The 14,886-nt window shown below is 36.7% G+C and overlaps 1 protein-coding gene across 1 annotated transcript; it reads right to left on the reverse strand.

The window, feature by feature from the left end:
- Positions 1-2,296: 2,296 nt before the first annotated feature.
- On the reverse strand, positions 2,297-14,665 carry LOC121425352. The gene is made up of 3 exons (XM_041621379.1): positions 14,420-14,665; positions 8,997-9,794; positions 2,297-3,018 (listed from the first exon to the last, which is right to left on the reverse strand). Exons 2-3 carry the CDS (start codon positions 9,317-9,319, stop codon positions 2,721-2,723), a joined length of 621 nt encoding a protein of 206 aa, XP_041477313.1. The 5' UTR covers positions 9,320-9,794; positions 14,420-14,665; the 3' UTR covers positions 2,297-2,720.
- Positions 14,666-14,886: the final 221 nt, after the last annotated feature.

Raw genomic sequence — 14,886 nt, forward strand, 5'->3', positions numbered from 1 at the left:
TGATTCTTTCCGACATCGAAAACAGTGGCTCGCGCTAAAAGTTGCTCGTTTGGCTGTTCATTTTAATAATTAAACTTTTTTTTCAATTTGTATTATTTCATTTTCTTCCTTTTTACGCTTGCTAAATGTACTCTGATGGGACGCGCCCCTTGCCCAAACAAGATACACCACAGTATTTCCCTCGAATAAACTATCGACGCAATGATGAGATTCTTTTATCAATTGTGATCAATCCGGATCAATCTGTGGCTACTTACCCGTCATCATTCTCTTGAATTTGTATGAACGATATTCTCTCTGTGTTACAATAATCTCAATAAATTTCTTTTTTTTTATAGCGCACAATATAGGCACTATCCTATACGCCCATCCCACAGTCTTGTTTATGTCCATGGATGCCTCCTCATCTCTCTCTCTCCCTCTCTCTTTCTTTCTTTCCGCCTGTCTGTCTTTCTTTTTCTTTTTCTTTCTTTCTTTCTTTCTTTCTTTCTTTCTTTCTTTTTTCCTTCCTTCCTTTTTTCTTTCTTTTCTTTTGTCCTTTACTTGTTTATCTCTCGTTCTTTCTCCCTCTCTTTCCTCCCCTTCCCTCTCTAACCTCTTCTCGCCTCTGAATCGCTTCTGTATATATTCTCCAATTATATTCAAATACACTGCAAACAAGCTCTATATACTCATCATGAATATTAGCTTAATTAGTGAGTAAAATAATATAGTTCTTATATTCTCGAGAAGATACGATGTTATTATTTTTTTTCTTTAAATAGTTTATTTAACTAAACAAAAATAAGCTATATCTTTTACAAATTATTCCTGTAAATAAATACATCTTCAGTACTTTCCTCAAACCAAGCTACAAATGCGTATTCTATAATTTACCTTATAAAGCATTCATAGATAAAAAAAACCAACTTTGCAAATGTTACAATATCAGCACCCTTTCGGGGTGCAGTCTTGCACCCTTGATAAATTTTTGGTTTATTTGTGCACCCGGAAATGCCCGCATAATCTAGTGCACCTTGATCGGTGCGAAAATATTTCCAAAACAAAACATAGCCCTGTTACAAGTGGAGATTCTGCGTATCTTATTTACCAGGTAGCACGCCCTGGAAATCAGGTTGACAATAAAAAAAGTGATTGTTCCCAAATGACAGAGATTTGGGAGCAATAACCCCTTTTGGTCATTTTTTATCAACATTTTTCTTTACGAAAATCACTTTAAAAAATACCCCAGGACCCACTAATTAAAAATTGTTCCCATGGCCAGGGCATTGGCAACGGGCTCCTGATTTCTGTAGCGTGCAAATTTTGAAGTTTATCAAGATTTAGTATATTTCAATTAATCTATAAATACCTTACTCCCTATAAACCCTCCTACATTACAAAGCCGTTAGAACACACGAATCAATCGTTGATGCAATACATATAAACGAAAAATGTTTGTAAGGATCATCTTGCAGATTTGCACTTATACTATCCGGATAAAAGGCGACACCTCACTAAATTGTGCTTTCATCCGCCAAATCCGATGGACATTGAGATATTATCATATAACAACAAAATTCTTAATCAACTAAATCACTAAATTCCTTCTATAATTTGTACTACTTCATATACTAAAACTTGCGGGGAGATATCCTGACTTCGAGTTGTAAACTTGACTCAAAATAACATAATAATACAAGCCGTGATTACACAACACGATTAGCCATATCTTTACCAAAAGATCTCCACAATTATTTCAAAATTAACGTAAAGGCAAAATGGCTAATCGCCAATGGAATTACCACGATTAATGTCAGCAAAGGTCAAATGATCCCAGTTATAGTAGTCCCAACAATGCCTAGAAAAGAAGTCAAGGAAATAGATCCATTGAAATAAATTTGAAAATAAGACTATTTATGGTTTGATTTACAGAGACAAGTTAGGAGATGATGCGATTCAGAGATGCCTTTTACCCAAGGTCAAAGACCATGGGCCCCGTATTCTGAAGTCAGGTTTAACTGAGACTCAGGTTTAAAGTTGTGGTTTAAGTATGGGAAGCCAAAACTATCATTTTTTTATTAAATTGTACGTTTCTTATGTTTACTGTGCTCTTTCCTGATTCATCGATGGTAAAGACTATAATCTATATATACTTCCTAGACAATTATGACAGATTTGAGAACCAAATGAGCTGAAATATTATATCTCTACCGATAGTGATTTATGTAGCAATTGGCTGTCCATACTTAAACCACAACTTAACCTGAGTTTAAGTTAAACCCTACTTCAGAATACGGGCCCATACGTTCTTCCGCCATTCGTCTTTTTCACCTATATTAAGTCACGGTTAGTTAGCATAGCCAGAAAGTCATGATGCTTTGTATTGTGTGTTCAAAACGAACATACCAGTAATGTCACACAAACGATGGACCTAGTAGGTCTATGCACAAACCGATCCAAACCGACCGATGGTGTATCATTCGAGAAAAACGTAAAACACAAGATCGGTTTGAGACTGTATGGTTGGTGGAAAGGCAACATGACGTATAATTGCTATGTCAGGCAAATGCCGATGTAGGCTTATGTCGCGGTGTGACCGAGTGTAATCAAGTTAGCGACAAAGCCAGCTCGGGCTCTAGACATGTATATAAGTCACACATAGCCTCATTAAGACATTTAACTGTAGAAAAATAACTTGCTTGCAACTATCAATACAGATAAAAAAATCAAAGCTTTATTTAGAAGTGGTCGCTCCTCACAATCGAGCTAACTCCGTGCATCGTTTCGTTGTGCCGTTGGAAGACGTTCGCGCAGGGGGACTGGAACACGTGACCAACCAATTTCTGGATGTCGACGGATAATCCGTTCGGTCGTGGCATCGAATCGGTTTTGACTTGGTAAGGCTGGTAGCTGGTGGTCAACGGGATGAGCTGGAAGACTTCGGAGGTTTGTGCAGGGATGGAGTCGGCGTGCTGGGTGAAGGTGTGGCTGAAACTCTGCGCACACACCACGGCAATCCGCTGTGAAGAATTCGATCTGGGAGGATGAGTGAAAACAAGGTGGGAGAATCTTTACAAAATTGAAAAAAAAAACATGTTTTAAGCGAGGTCAGGCAATTTATTGTATCTAATAAGCTTCTTAATTGCATTTTACTCGACGAGATGGAGAGATATTTTTATCATGTTAAGTCAACGTATACATGTCGACTTACATGTAGGTACGCCACTGCCCGAGATATAGACAGGGTAGTCATTACGTAAATTCATTGCATCAAGACTGAACTACGAATACCTTTATATTCAGTTTATTTGTGTTTTTCTAACTTGACATTATCAAAATATCGTTAAGTCGTTGAATTCAAAAAATAAACTTGAGGGTCAAAATTAACGAAAAATAAACTAAAATAAAAGGGTAACTTATTGTATTTATAAAACGGACAATCGGATTGTTGTATTGCATTAAACTTTTAATTTGAGCTTGAACAATACAAGCCAGCATAATGTTTGGCGGTTCTTAATGCTCAGTAACACCAACAAAACTAACTCCAAAACCATCGATGATGAATTTCGTTCATAATAACGTAACAGAAACTGTCGGTCTGGAGTCAATGTGCCTTTTCACACGTGAATCTTGAATCATCATTATAATGATGATTGCTATTGTAATCGTGTGTGATTAGCGTATGTGATTCTAATCATGTTCTCGTTTGGTTTCACACGCGCTAAATATCCGTCATCACTCATCAGCCTTATTTTTCACTGGAATCATCATTCAAATTGCGATATTTTACCGTCTGAAAAGGCCAAAAATCACCTGTATGGCCGAGCATACATTCTGATTTCTTTTTTTTTTCTTCGGAAGAGGATTAAACTTTCGTCAGTCAGTTAAGCCATTTACGATTATCACCCCACCCTTGTCGGTGGTTTTACGATATAGTGAATAGAATAGTCTGTGGTGTATTGAAAGCAATGAGTCGAGGAGCAACTTAGAAAATAGAAAATACAAAAAAGTATAAAAAGACTTACAAGGTCGATATCCTCAATACAAAGCGATAGCAAAGATTTTAAAAAGACCTTGGTGATGTCTTTTATAGCATGTCCAATTGTCCAAGTGTTGGCCTTTAATCATCATCATATAAGAAGTACAAAAGCTTCTTTTGTAAAAGAGTGACCCAACAGGAAGGGCTAACCATGAAAACACATCATCAAACGACGTATTTTACGATATTCTCAAACTCGTCATATATGTATGGGGGGCTTCTGGAGCACTTGCCCTAACAAAATGTCCACCCCAACCCCCCCCCCCCAAAAAAAAAAAGAAAGAAAGAAAGAAAGAAATGAAAAGAAAAGAAAGAAATGGAAAGGGAAAATGAGAAGTAAAGTACGGCTGAATATCGTAATGACTTATGTTTCATAACAGCATGTAAATCTAAGCCTATCACAATTCGGTACAGTCACTATACACGGCTGAGGTGGTGGTCTCTATATGCACGGTAACAAAATCAGTTCGTCACACTGCTGTCATAATAAAGAAATATAAATATGGCTATTGTTATAGACTCATCATCATAGGTGACCTGACATTGACTGGTATATGACAAAATTCCTTTTCAAACTTCGGAAACAATAACCGTCCTCCTGACTTTAAATAATGTAAACTTTGCACTTTACTCGCAGCATTCTTGTCTAAAGCAAATATTGGACATTTCGCGTCATGTCAATACTGATTTGCAGGGGCGGTGCTACAGTTGTGTGGGTATGGGTGTGAGCGCCCCTCCGTTTTTTCTGGGAGACAGAAAAAGTAAGAACGAAGAAAGAAGAATGAAATACCAGATAGAGCCGATCTATAGGCCGCTTTATATTACCCCCGCCCTATGATTCTTATAGTTGAGATGGGGAGAAAATGATGCGATCTTGTCCTCTAATCAAAGAACCCTGGCGCCGCCCCGTGTATTTTCCAATAACACTGTAAGAATGAAAGCGTTCATACGTGTGCAACATGTACAGTGAAGTTTTAGAGTTCGAGCATCAACATTAACCCAAAGTTGAACGAATTGGAGCTGTGAGTGCACCTTGTTTTCACGTAAATGATTTTTAAGAGTTTTGTGTTATCTATTTTTTTTTCTTTTTTGTCTTAGAGAACTCATGCCATAATTTATTTTGTAATTTGTATGTATTTTTTTTTTACCAATACATATTTTTTCATTTATCGAAATATCAACAACAGTGATGTGTGTCAAAAACATGCAAATTTACGATTAAATGACCCGTAGATTATTTCAAATTCTTATTCAAATCAAATCATATTTGAAAATAGTTGCGAATTGTGTTTTATGACGATTTTCAATATTGATTTTTTTCCACTTTTATGACTATCACGGTTTGTGCATCAACCCACATGTGAAATATGAAATGAAAGTTTTATTTGTAACAATACCCGTCAAGAATTTGGCGAATAATAATATTCCTTTCTTGAAGCGAATACAGGTAACACATTGGTGGAAATTCTCGGAAGGAGCCATGCATGTTGTGCTTCAAAGGGTGGATTCATGCGTTACAAGAAATGGAATATACACGATATGGATAAATGGGTTCCATTTTTTTTTCTACAAGGAAAAAAAGGATGGAAGATGGTGCAGAAGTCGTTTAGTGTTGGAATGGGTAGTCCAACACCATAAGGGGGTGTGAAATTCTATTATAGAGAAATCGAGAATGTGTACGAAACAAGAAAGAGAGAGAGACAGACATACACTATCTTGAGAATCTTATCCAAATTAACATTTTTTACATGTCATTGTGTTTAAACCAGCAAACGAATGTATATCTTTTACGGAATAATTTTGTTGAACATCTTTGGGTCAAAATCAATAATATTTCAAATGGTAAGAAAGAAGGCCTGCATTCTGCCTCTTCGTGTAAACATCCATTTTCCCACTTCCATCCACTTCAAGATTCTTTACAATGCACATAACACACAAGAGTATATTAAGAAGAATTGAATATAGAGAGCATTATAATGTCAGTATTCCCAAGACTGTTTGCTAATCCACTCCAAATCCACTTTAAATCAGACACGGACGGAAGAAACGATTGTCGATTCAAATCGGATTTCACAGATTGGCAATATTTGTATTGACCCTACCAACAAAGGCGGACGAGTTCTCCTTTTGTCCCGTCAACGCAAAAAAGAGTGTGGACATTGTCCCTCGATCTCTCTACTTTTAAACTCCCGAATATTATACACAACGTATGTATATCCATTGATGCACCGGAGTAATATCCCCGGCCATATACATGATATATGAGACATTTAAAGCAATATAAATAAAACTTTTAACTTTGTACATCTCTAGTGGAGTGGTGGAAGCAGGGCCGTAGCTAGAGGGGGGTATGGGGGGTGTGACACCCCCCCCAACATTCATGGCAATCGGCAAAATCATGTACCAGTCGGCAAAATGGAGGATAGGGGAGAAAAAGAAAGAGGGAAAGAAAGGAAGAGAAAAAAGAAAGGAGAGAGGGGAGAGAAAGAAAGAAAGAAAGAACGAAAGAAAGAAAGAAAAGGAAAGAAAAATAGGGGTACTAACTTCGAAGAAGGTTACGACTTATAGAGTAAAGACAACCAGTCATGCCAGTTGGCAAATCCAAGTCCCGGGCCAAGTCCATGTCCCGAACACAAGACTTAAAGATCTAGTAACTCTGCAGTTGGCAAATTCATCAAGACAAGTCTACAACTTGTAGACTTGTCTACTTCTCTCCCCCATCGGCTGATCCCCCCCCCAAAAAAAAAAAAACGGAGAAAAAGAGGGAGAAGAAAGAAACGTAGTGGGAAAGAAGAAATTATTGTACATTATAATGTCATATTATGTTATGTTATATTACATTATTTTTTCATAATTTGACCCTAACCCTATAACTTCATGAATTCCTAAAATCAGTCCATAAAATGTCTCTTTTTCTAATCTATATATCAAAAATTTTCAGCTCGCGCTTCGCGCTCGCATCATTTGATTAGTGAAAAACGTATAGTCTTAGTAGATTCCTGCAAACAAGCCTAAGAATGCCCCTCTTCAGATCTGAATTTCTTATATCTTCAGCTCGCACTTTGCGCTAGTGAGATGCGTATTATAATCATGATTAGTAATAATAATAATAAAGAGTACTTGTATAGCGCATATCAAAATTATGAATAATGTCTCTCTATGCACTTCCAAAGGACTTGGATACTATTTGGATACTATGACTATGACTACAAAAACTCTTCATGTGTTTGGATGTGATTCTAACAAAATCAGCAATCGCTTAGCACTCGCATTCATTAGATGACTGTGGTGAGATATGTATACTCTTAATGGATTCTAAAAAAAAGAAATAGTCCTTAAAATGTCCCTGTTTAGGATCAATATATACATAATTTTCAGCTCGCACTTGGCGCTCGCATCATTTTTTTATCGAAATAGATAAGGTCTTCGTAAATTCCTACAAAAAAGACTTAAAATGCTTCTCTTCAGGTCTGAATTACCTACATTTTCAGCTCGCACTTCGCGCTCGCAATATTTGGTTAGTCAGATGCGTATTTTAATCATGATTACAATGACTACAAAAAGTGTTTTATGTTTTCTGACAAAATCTGCAAGCGCTCGGCACTCAAATTAGATGAGTATGGTGAGATTAGTATTCTTTTATTTGATTCCTAAAAATAGTCTTTAAACTTTCTCTGTTTTGGGTCAATAAATACAAAAATTTCATCTCGCACTTCGCACTTGCATTGTTTGTTTAGCGAGACAGATAAGTATTTTTATTTTTGAAGAATTGCTATTATGTCCCTTTTTAGGTCTGAATATCAAAAATTTTCAGCTCGCGCTTCGCGCTCGCATCATTTGCTCAGTGAGGTACATTACATATCCGTTTAATGGCACAGTCCTTGAAATGTCTCTATAAGGTCAATAAGCCTATACGTGCATGGCTCTTGAGCACGCTTTGCACGCTCACCGAGTGACTCAAAAATTTTGCCAGTGCCCCCCCCCCTGCCGTGACCCACGGTAACCTCATTAGGGTTAATCATTATACTGCGAGTTAGCAACTACGGCTCACTAGCCTTTCTATTTTGATCCAAAATTTTATTTTTACAGTGCAAATATCTTTGTATAATTTACCTTAAAGTATTCACCAAATGCCACTAATTCAATTCTAAAAATTCAAAATCTTTTTACATGTGATTATTGTAGGGGGCACATCCCCCATCAGGCTCCCCCTGTGCTCACGTTGGCTCTGTCACACCAAATTTAGTTGGCAAATTTTAGCTGGTACACCCCCCCCAACAAAAATGCTTCTGGCTACGGCGGTGGAAGCACCTTCTTGAGCTGAAGGGTGCGAAGTTGCACTCGTGTAAGTGCTCCCTGTGTAACGTATAGGTCGCATCTGTAAAATTACTGTGCACATATTTTTCGTGTAGAGTGCATATAGACAATGACACTCTTAATTTGAAAATGAACAAGAGCTCCCAATGCCATAAGATATTTTGATCAAAAGTTGAGTGAACAACACAGATAATAGGTAAATCACTTTGGGTCTCCTTGTTTTTGTATAACTTATCAACTTGGCATAGGTGTTTTGCAAAAAATAATCATTGAAAATAAATAGGTGGCCTATTTCGACCGTAACTGGATTATCGACTCTGGTTCATTCTTCAAGCTTGAATTAATAGCATATCGTAACATTCCCTAAGTATAATTATTTCAATGAACCACGATTATCACCGTTTGTCTCATGACCTATTATGATAACCTCAAACACTTCGAACTTTACATTAGCCAAACAAACTCAACATTTTACTTAAGGAGTCTACGCCTTAAATATACGTGTATATATTAGAAATGATATGAATAGATAATTATGACAAAATCCTTTTCCCATTCATAAAAGGGAACACATTCTAGAAAGTAAGAAATCAGATTATTTTTTTCTTTTTCTTTTTTGGGGGTGGGAGGGAGGGCTAAATGAGGATCAAGGACCTACCTTCTCCTCAACATGGCAAGAAGTACCATCTTGAAGAAGGCACCACTGAACTCCTTGTCTCCCAGAGCACCCGTCGGGTTCTGACCAAAGCCGTTGACGATGATACCCTGTAGCCTGCAGATATCACTCTCACTGAGACCCTTGAGGAACAGATCTAACATATCATCGAAGACCCTGTCTGACCCCATCCGATGGACACGAAAGTCCACCTTTGGAAACGCTGTGGCAATGTTCTGTACGTTCTCGTGTATCCTCTGGCGGGTGTCCTGGACGCTGGACTTGACGAAGATGTACAGGACGAGAGGCACCGATGAAGAACCCATCTTCAAGAAGTGATCGGTTTTCCTTGAATCAGCGAAAATCAAATGTCTTTTTAACACTAGCTTTTTGGTTTTACTTAGGGAAATTTATGAATGGAAGTAAAACTTGACCATTTATATTCTCGTTTATTTGTTGATAAATTTGATCTTTTTGAAATAGCCTTTCGATGATCACCAACTTGGTTGGCTATTTCCTAGTTACAAGCAGGACTTGCAGCAAACGACTTAGTCCTCAAGCATCACCAGCATGTTGTCACACTTCACACAAGAAGTGTTAGTCCTTTTCCACAGTGTATAAACTTTAAATAGTCATCGTTTGGCTTTATCCTTTTACTTTCTCCAAATTGCTCAGTGTTTTTCACGGAATATCAAAGAGAAACTACCATTTTTCATGTCAGTAGTGCGACCTTCACACTCGCTTGTGCATTCATATGCAACGTGTGGTATTGTGTGTACAGAACGTGGGTATCATGAAAACCTGCATAAAGGGAGAGAGAGAAAGAGAAGGAGGCGGAGAGAGGGAGGAGGAGAGAGGGAGAGAGAGAGGGAGAGAGACAGAAAGGGTACAACGAAACGGGATAGGTGGAGGGGGAGGGGGGAGAAAATAGGAGAGAGAATAAAAATGAACATTATATTTTTGAACATCGAAATCGGATTCCAAATGATTAGACGGGAGTATGGCGAGGCCGGATTAGCTGGACACCCAAAGAAAAAAAATACAAACAATTTTTCAAATTTGAAATAAAGAAAAGGTAAGAAAAAGAAAGAACTGTTATAATAAAAGAGACCTTCAATACTCGAAAAAAAAATAATTGTGCCCTGTCTGGCCTGTCACTTATCTCGACTGTGAAGTAAAACAAGGGAAATAAATTCACTCCTAGATTTATCAAAGCTTCGACCGCTTTCAGATAAAGCTGATATGGTATGCAAACAAAGTAATTTCAATCGCAAAATGACGCATAAAACCTGGTAGCTATTTTACAGGTCATGCATTTAATCATCATTTTCTTTGAGTATATCAATATCAGTCACAGGCTGATTCCACGTACAATATGGAATGTGGTATTGAAAACAGCATAACTTGATGTTTCATATCGTAATGAAACAAATTAATCCAAATTATCTCATTTGATAAAGTGACAACGATACAAAAAATCATATAAGTCTATAATTTAAAACATAATTATTATAAAATATGAGAAAAATGTGTGTGTGTGTTATGATGTGTAAGAGGTGTGTGGGTCTGTTTTTGTATGTCTGTGTACGCGCGTATGAGATTTTTTTGTAAGATGTGAGGGTTCGGGTGTCCGTATGTGTGAATGGGCGTCCGTAAGGGTGCGTATAAAGAGGTTTGACTTAGCAGTTTTAAATCCCATGGTTTCCCAAAGGAAAGTCCTTACATAAATACCTTAAAAGCTTAATTTCTTCTTGCATACATATGAAAATCATGTATTCATAACAGGGGCAGCGTCAGGGTATTATGATAGGAGGGGGTAATAAAAAATTAAACGACCTTTCCTTTATATTTTTTCACTACAATATCAAATGGGGGTCGCCCCACCTTCCATATGGTCCAATTGGACTGTAGTTAGGGACCAATCGAATTCTAGATTTAGTTTTACTCCGAAGAATTTCTTTTTAAAGCCGGAGGGATTTGAATTTAAATCATTTGAGATTTTAAAATTAATCTTTAGGAATAAAACTAAATCCAAAATTCAAATGGTGCCTAACTACAGTCCTCTTGGATTCATTTTAAATCCCTGTAATTTAGAAAGTGGACATTTGTTTGCTTTCCATAGTTCTAATCCACAGATAGTCTCTACAGATATGTCTTTTCGTGAGGGAATGAAAAATAAAAATGAATACAGAGGAATTTATAACCAAACAACAAAGGAGAGGCAATCAGTCAAATCGTCATGGCGCCTGATCAAGCGTAAACGTATCTAATCCAAAATCTGTGAATTTTAAACAGTTATGCTAATGGTCTGAATCAATGCATTTTAAATGCCACGTCGAAGATAAGCATCATGGGAATTAAAATGATAATAATAATAATAGTAATACTAATATAGGTTTATTTACCCAGGTAAAGCCACTTCAGTTCTGAAAACTGTTCTCCCAGCGGGCCCTGCTATTATTACTACCCCTATATCTTTATAACTGATGAAGTGAATGTAAGTTTTAAGTTCTTGTTTTAATTCGCACTTTCAAATTGAATGAAGTTTTTGTCAATTTCTTTATGTTCTTTATTTATAAATGAATTTATGATTTTAAAAAGACTAGGCTTGAAGACATTGAAAGATATATAATTTTGAAGACCCGGGGGATGAATAGCATGAAACTTTGACGAATGACTACAACAATAGAGTATGGGTTGCGGAGGACTAACTATTCTGCCCCTAAAAATGTTTGAAAAAACGTATATTTTTGTTACGCGTTTTACACAATCCAACTATGCATACATTGCACACCCTCGTGATCAGCTCGGTCGCTTTGCTTTCTCACTGACATAATACGTTCTTGAGCAATTGGAATGTATTCAACCCCAGGAGGAAAATCATATTCAGCAATGATAAATACACATAGAATATTGATTTTAGTATCAATAACCATGGAGATTATAGAGGTCAGTAAAGGCACATTTCTATATCCATATGCAGATAATACTATTCAAGCCGTCAAACAAACATTTAAAAAACGAAACTCGAATCTTGCTTGGATCGTGGAACCAAACTTCACATCATTATTGAAATAGAAAAAATCAATATACAAATAAAAAAAACTGACTCAAGTAGCTTATACACAAAGGGAAAAAGATAATCATGAGATATCACCCATTTCATTTTTTGCAAAAACTGAAAGAGAATAGATTTCCCTTCGAAATAAACAGCAAACTTCCTTAAAAGCCCACCTGTGTTTTTTTCTTCAAAACTTTAGAGTGTAGTTGCGACAATGACAGGCAAACGACTCTTTTCTTCTGAAAATGGCCCATTGTTCTTTTGTCTTGGTAGGCAGATCATCAGGTATTTCCTCCTAAGTCGCAATACAATTTTCAAAATCAGGTTCCATTCTTTCTCCAAATTGAACAAATGAAAATCAACCTTCAAATTCACGGTCGGTTTCGGGTGCGGTACAGCAGTTTTCTCACATAACCTTTTGTTAGAGAAACGTAATTACAGGTATAAACTAATCAAATTTAGAGTTTGATCAATGTGCATACCATTTTGCATAGCTGGATAATGGGGTACTATGACTCGCGTGTTGTATATTTGAACATTCATATTTGGCAAATTAAAATGTCTTCAAATATAACTGGAAGGGGTGGTGGATGTAATGGGGTGTAACAGTAGGAAGGTAAACATGATCAATTTATTAGCTCGATGAAATTCCAGTAGCTAATACTGAAATAGGTTCTGACTCATACAATGGAGAAATAAAATGATTTTACTGGGGCAAATAGATATCACATCGACTGATTTGAATAGGGTTTTATCTATGAAATTTATTTGTTTAGGGATCATTAATATCATCGTTCCATATTTACATCACACACGTGACTTTAATGCTTAAATGACAACGGTTATTATTGATAGTATTTGGAAAACAAATTTAGGTACACAGTCTCTCATTACGTGAATATCGTACATGGAAGTAAAAGAACTGTTGATATTGCAATATGAAGGGGGGATTCTTTAAAGGCCTTATAGGTTCTTCGTGAACAAGAAGATTTTGAAAGCATGAATAAGGCATTAGCGAAGGTATGTATCTCATACTCTGCTCATTGCTCCTCAAATAGACGGGCAATACGAAAAAGTGTAATAAGAGTTTATTAATTCGCTCTTAGAATTAAGTTATCATATTATCAATTACTCCCCCCCCAAAAAAAAAATCAACAACGCCCAAACAAACAGCTAAAAACGGACACAAACATTATTGCTTGGATCAGTTTTGTTTTTTATAATTTTGATAAACCATAATCAGGATTTACAAATATCTATCATCGCCAGTTTGTACGTGTCTGAATAGAAATACTTTAAATTATTATTATGGTACTGCAATCTACAATTTATTGTCCATACTTCCTATGAAAATCTTTGTGATATCCCAATTTCAGAAAACGATTCATGGCCAGTGACCTATATGAATTGAGATGTAAAGTGACTGGACTATATTAGTCAAAAGCCTGCAGTGTTCTAACCCGGGTTCTAACTGTCTGACGCCAATAGACCAGTTTCTGCATGATTGAGAGCAAGCATTGTCCTCAAAGGGCATGGTAGTGTATCAACATCATAAGCCGATTTCAAAACCCTTCTTTTTCAAGAACGTCAACCTTGGAAATTGTTTGGAGTCAATAGGAATCGGTGCAATCAGTAGCGTATGCGTGCTAACCAAATGCAAAGCCTAAACGTCGTTAATATGAGACTCTAACTTTGGTTAAAAAAAAATAATGTTGTGTGAGGGAGAGGAAAATTAGTACAACATATTTTGGCGAAAGCTTTAAAGAAATCGGACAAGCTGTAAGAAAGTCATGGCTGTTCTAAGATTGGGATCCCTAAGACTACGTAAATTTCAAATTGGCAACTGGGTAAGTAAATTATGACAAATGGTAGGTACAACTTTCCCCATAGGTCATGTACTTATAATTATCATGGATTTGTGGTTTTACCCTAAATACATATTCCAGCATATTGTTTTATGTCCTCATGAAAGAAAAATACAATTTGAAGTAAAACTTTAAAAATGACATTTTAGCCATTTTATGTCTTAGGGAAAATGGAATAGTGGTCCTGCCTTACGTCACTATGACTGATGACATCACCATGTATTAGCACCTATCATTATCAAATACGATACGTTAATCGTGACGTTATACACACTGTAAATAATATATGACATTTATCTATTACAAACGAGCCCGATATGACTTCATCGGCTTATCATATCACACAGGGGTACAGTTTCATTGAACAAAAATTCAGTGATTTCCACTAACATTATTGTTATAAGCTATCGACATCCTTGCGTCTGATTGGTAAAGAACAATTTACCAGTGAAAATCACTGACTAACTGCTTCATGAAACACCCCCAGACGATTCTCTTACCTCGATTGTGTCCGAGACTGGGGCGTGAATAATTCCAATTAATACCGGGTGACTCGTTGTGGGTTGATATATTCATGCACAATATCTTATTTAGATACAACTAGGCAAAATATATTCAGTTCTAACTTCACGAAACAAGAATGATTTTTCTGAGCTGCCGAGGGTAACCCCACGCACACTCTTGACTAGTCCTGACTGTATTGCCCTGCCCAGTCGGATCGTCACCACACTGCACATATATGCGTTTCGGCAACCAAACACACACCCCTTAGAGGACCATAATTTACCTTTTCAGACCGCACATAGAATAAATACTCGATGAATAGGCGAAAAATGCGTGGTGAAAAAAATCTCATGTCGACTGAAAAATCATAGAGGCGAAGCGAGAATGAATGATTCCATATAAAAGTGAGAAAATGGAAAGCATGCAACCCCAAGGGGGTTAAGTTCATTGTTAGATTCTTAAT

This window comes from Lytechinus variegatus, chromosome 12 (assembly GCF_018143015.1).
Source record: "Lytechinus variegatus isolate NC3 chromosome 12, Lvar_3.0, whole genome shotgun sequence".
Lineage (NCBI taxonomy): Eukaryota > Metazoa > Echinodermata > Echinoidea > Temnopleuroida > Toxopneustidae > Lytechinus > Lytechinus variegatus.

What these genes read in the sequence shown, in the direction of transcription:
- LOC121425352 (XM_041621379.1), bottom strand. Translation starts at nt 9,319, where the DNA reads ATGGGTTCTTCATCGGTGCCTCTCGTCCTGTACATCTTCGTCAAGTCC. An exon ending in CTTGCCATGTTGAGGAGAAG is followed by an intron (nt 3,019 to 8,996) that starts GTAGGTCCTTGA and finishes TCATCCTCCCAG; the next exon opens with ATCGAATTCTTCACAGCGGA.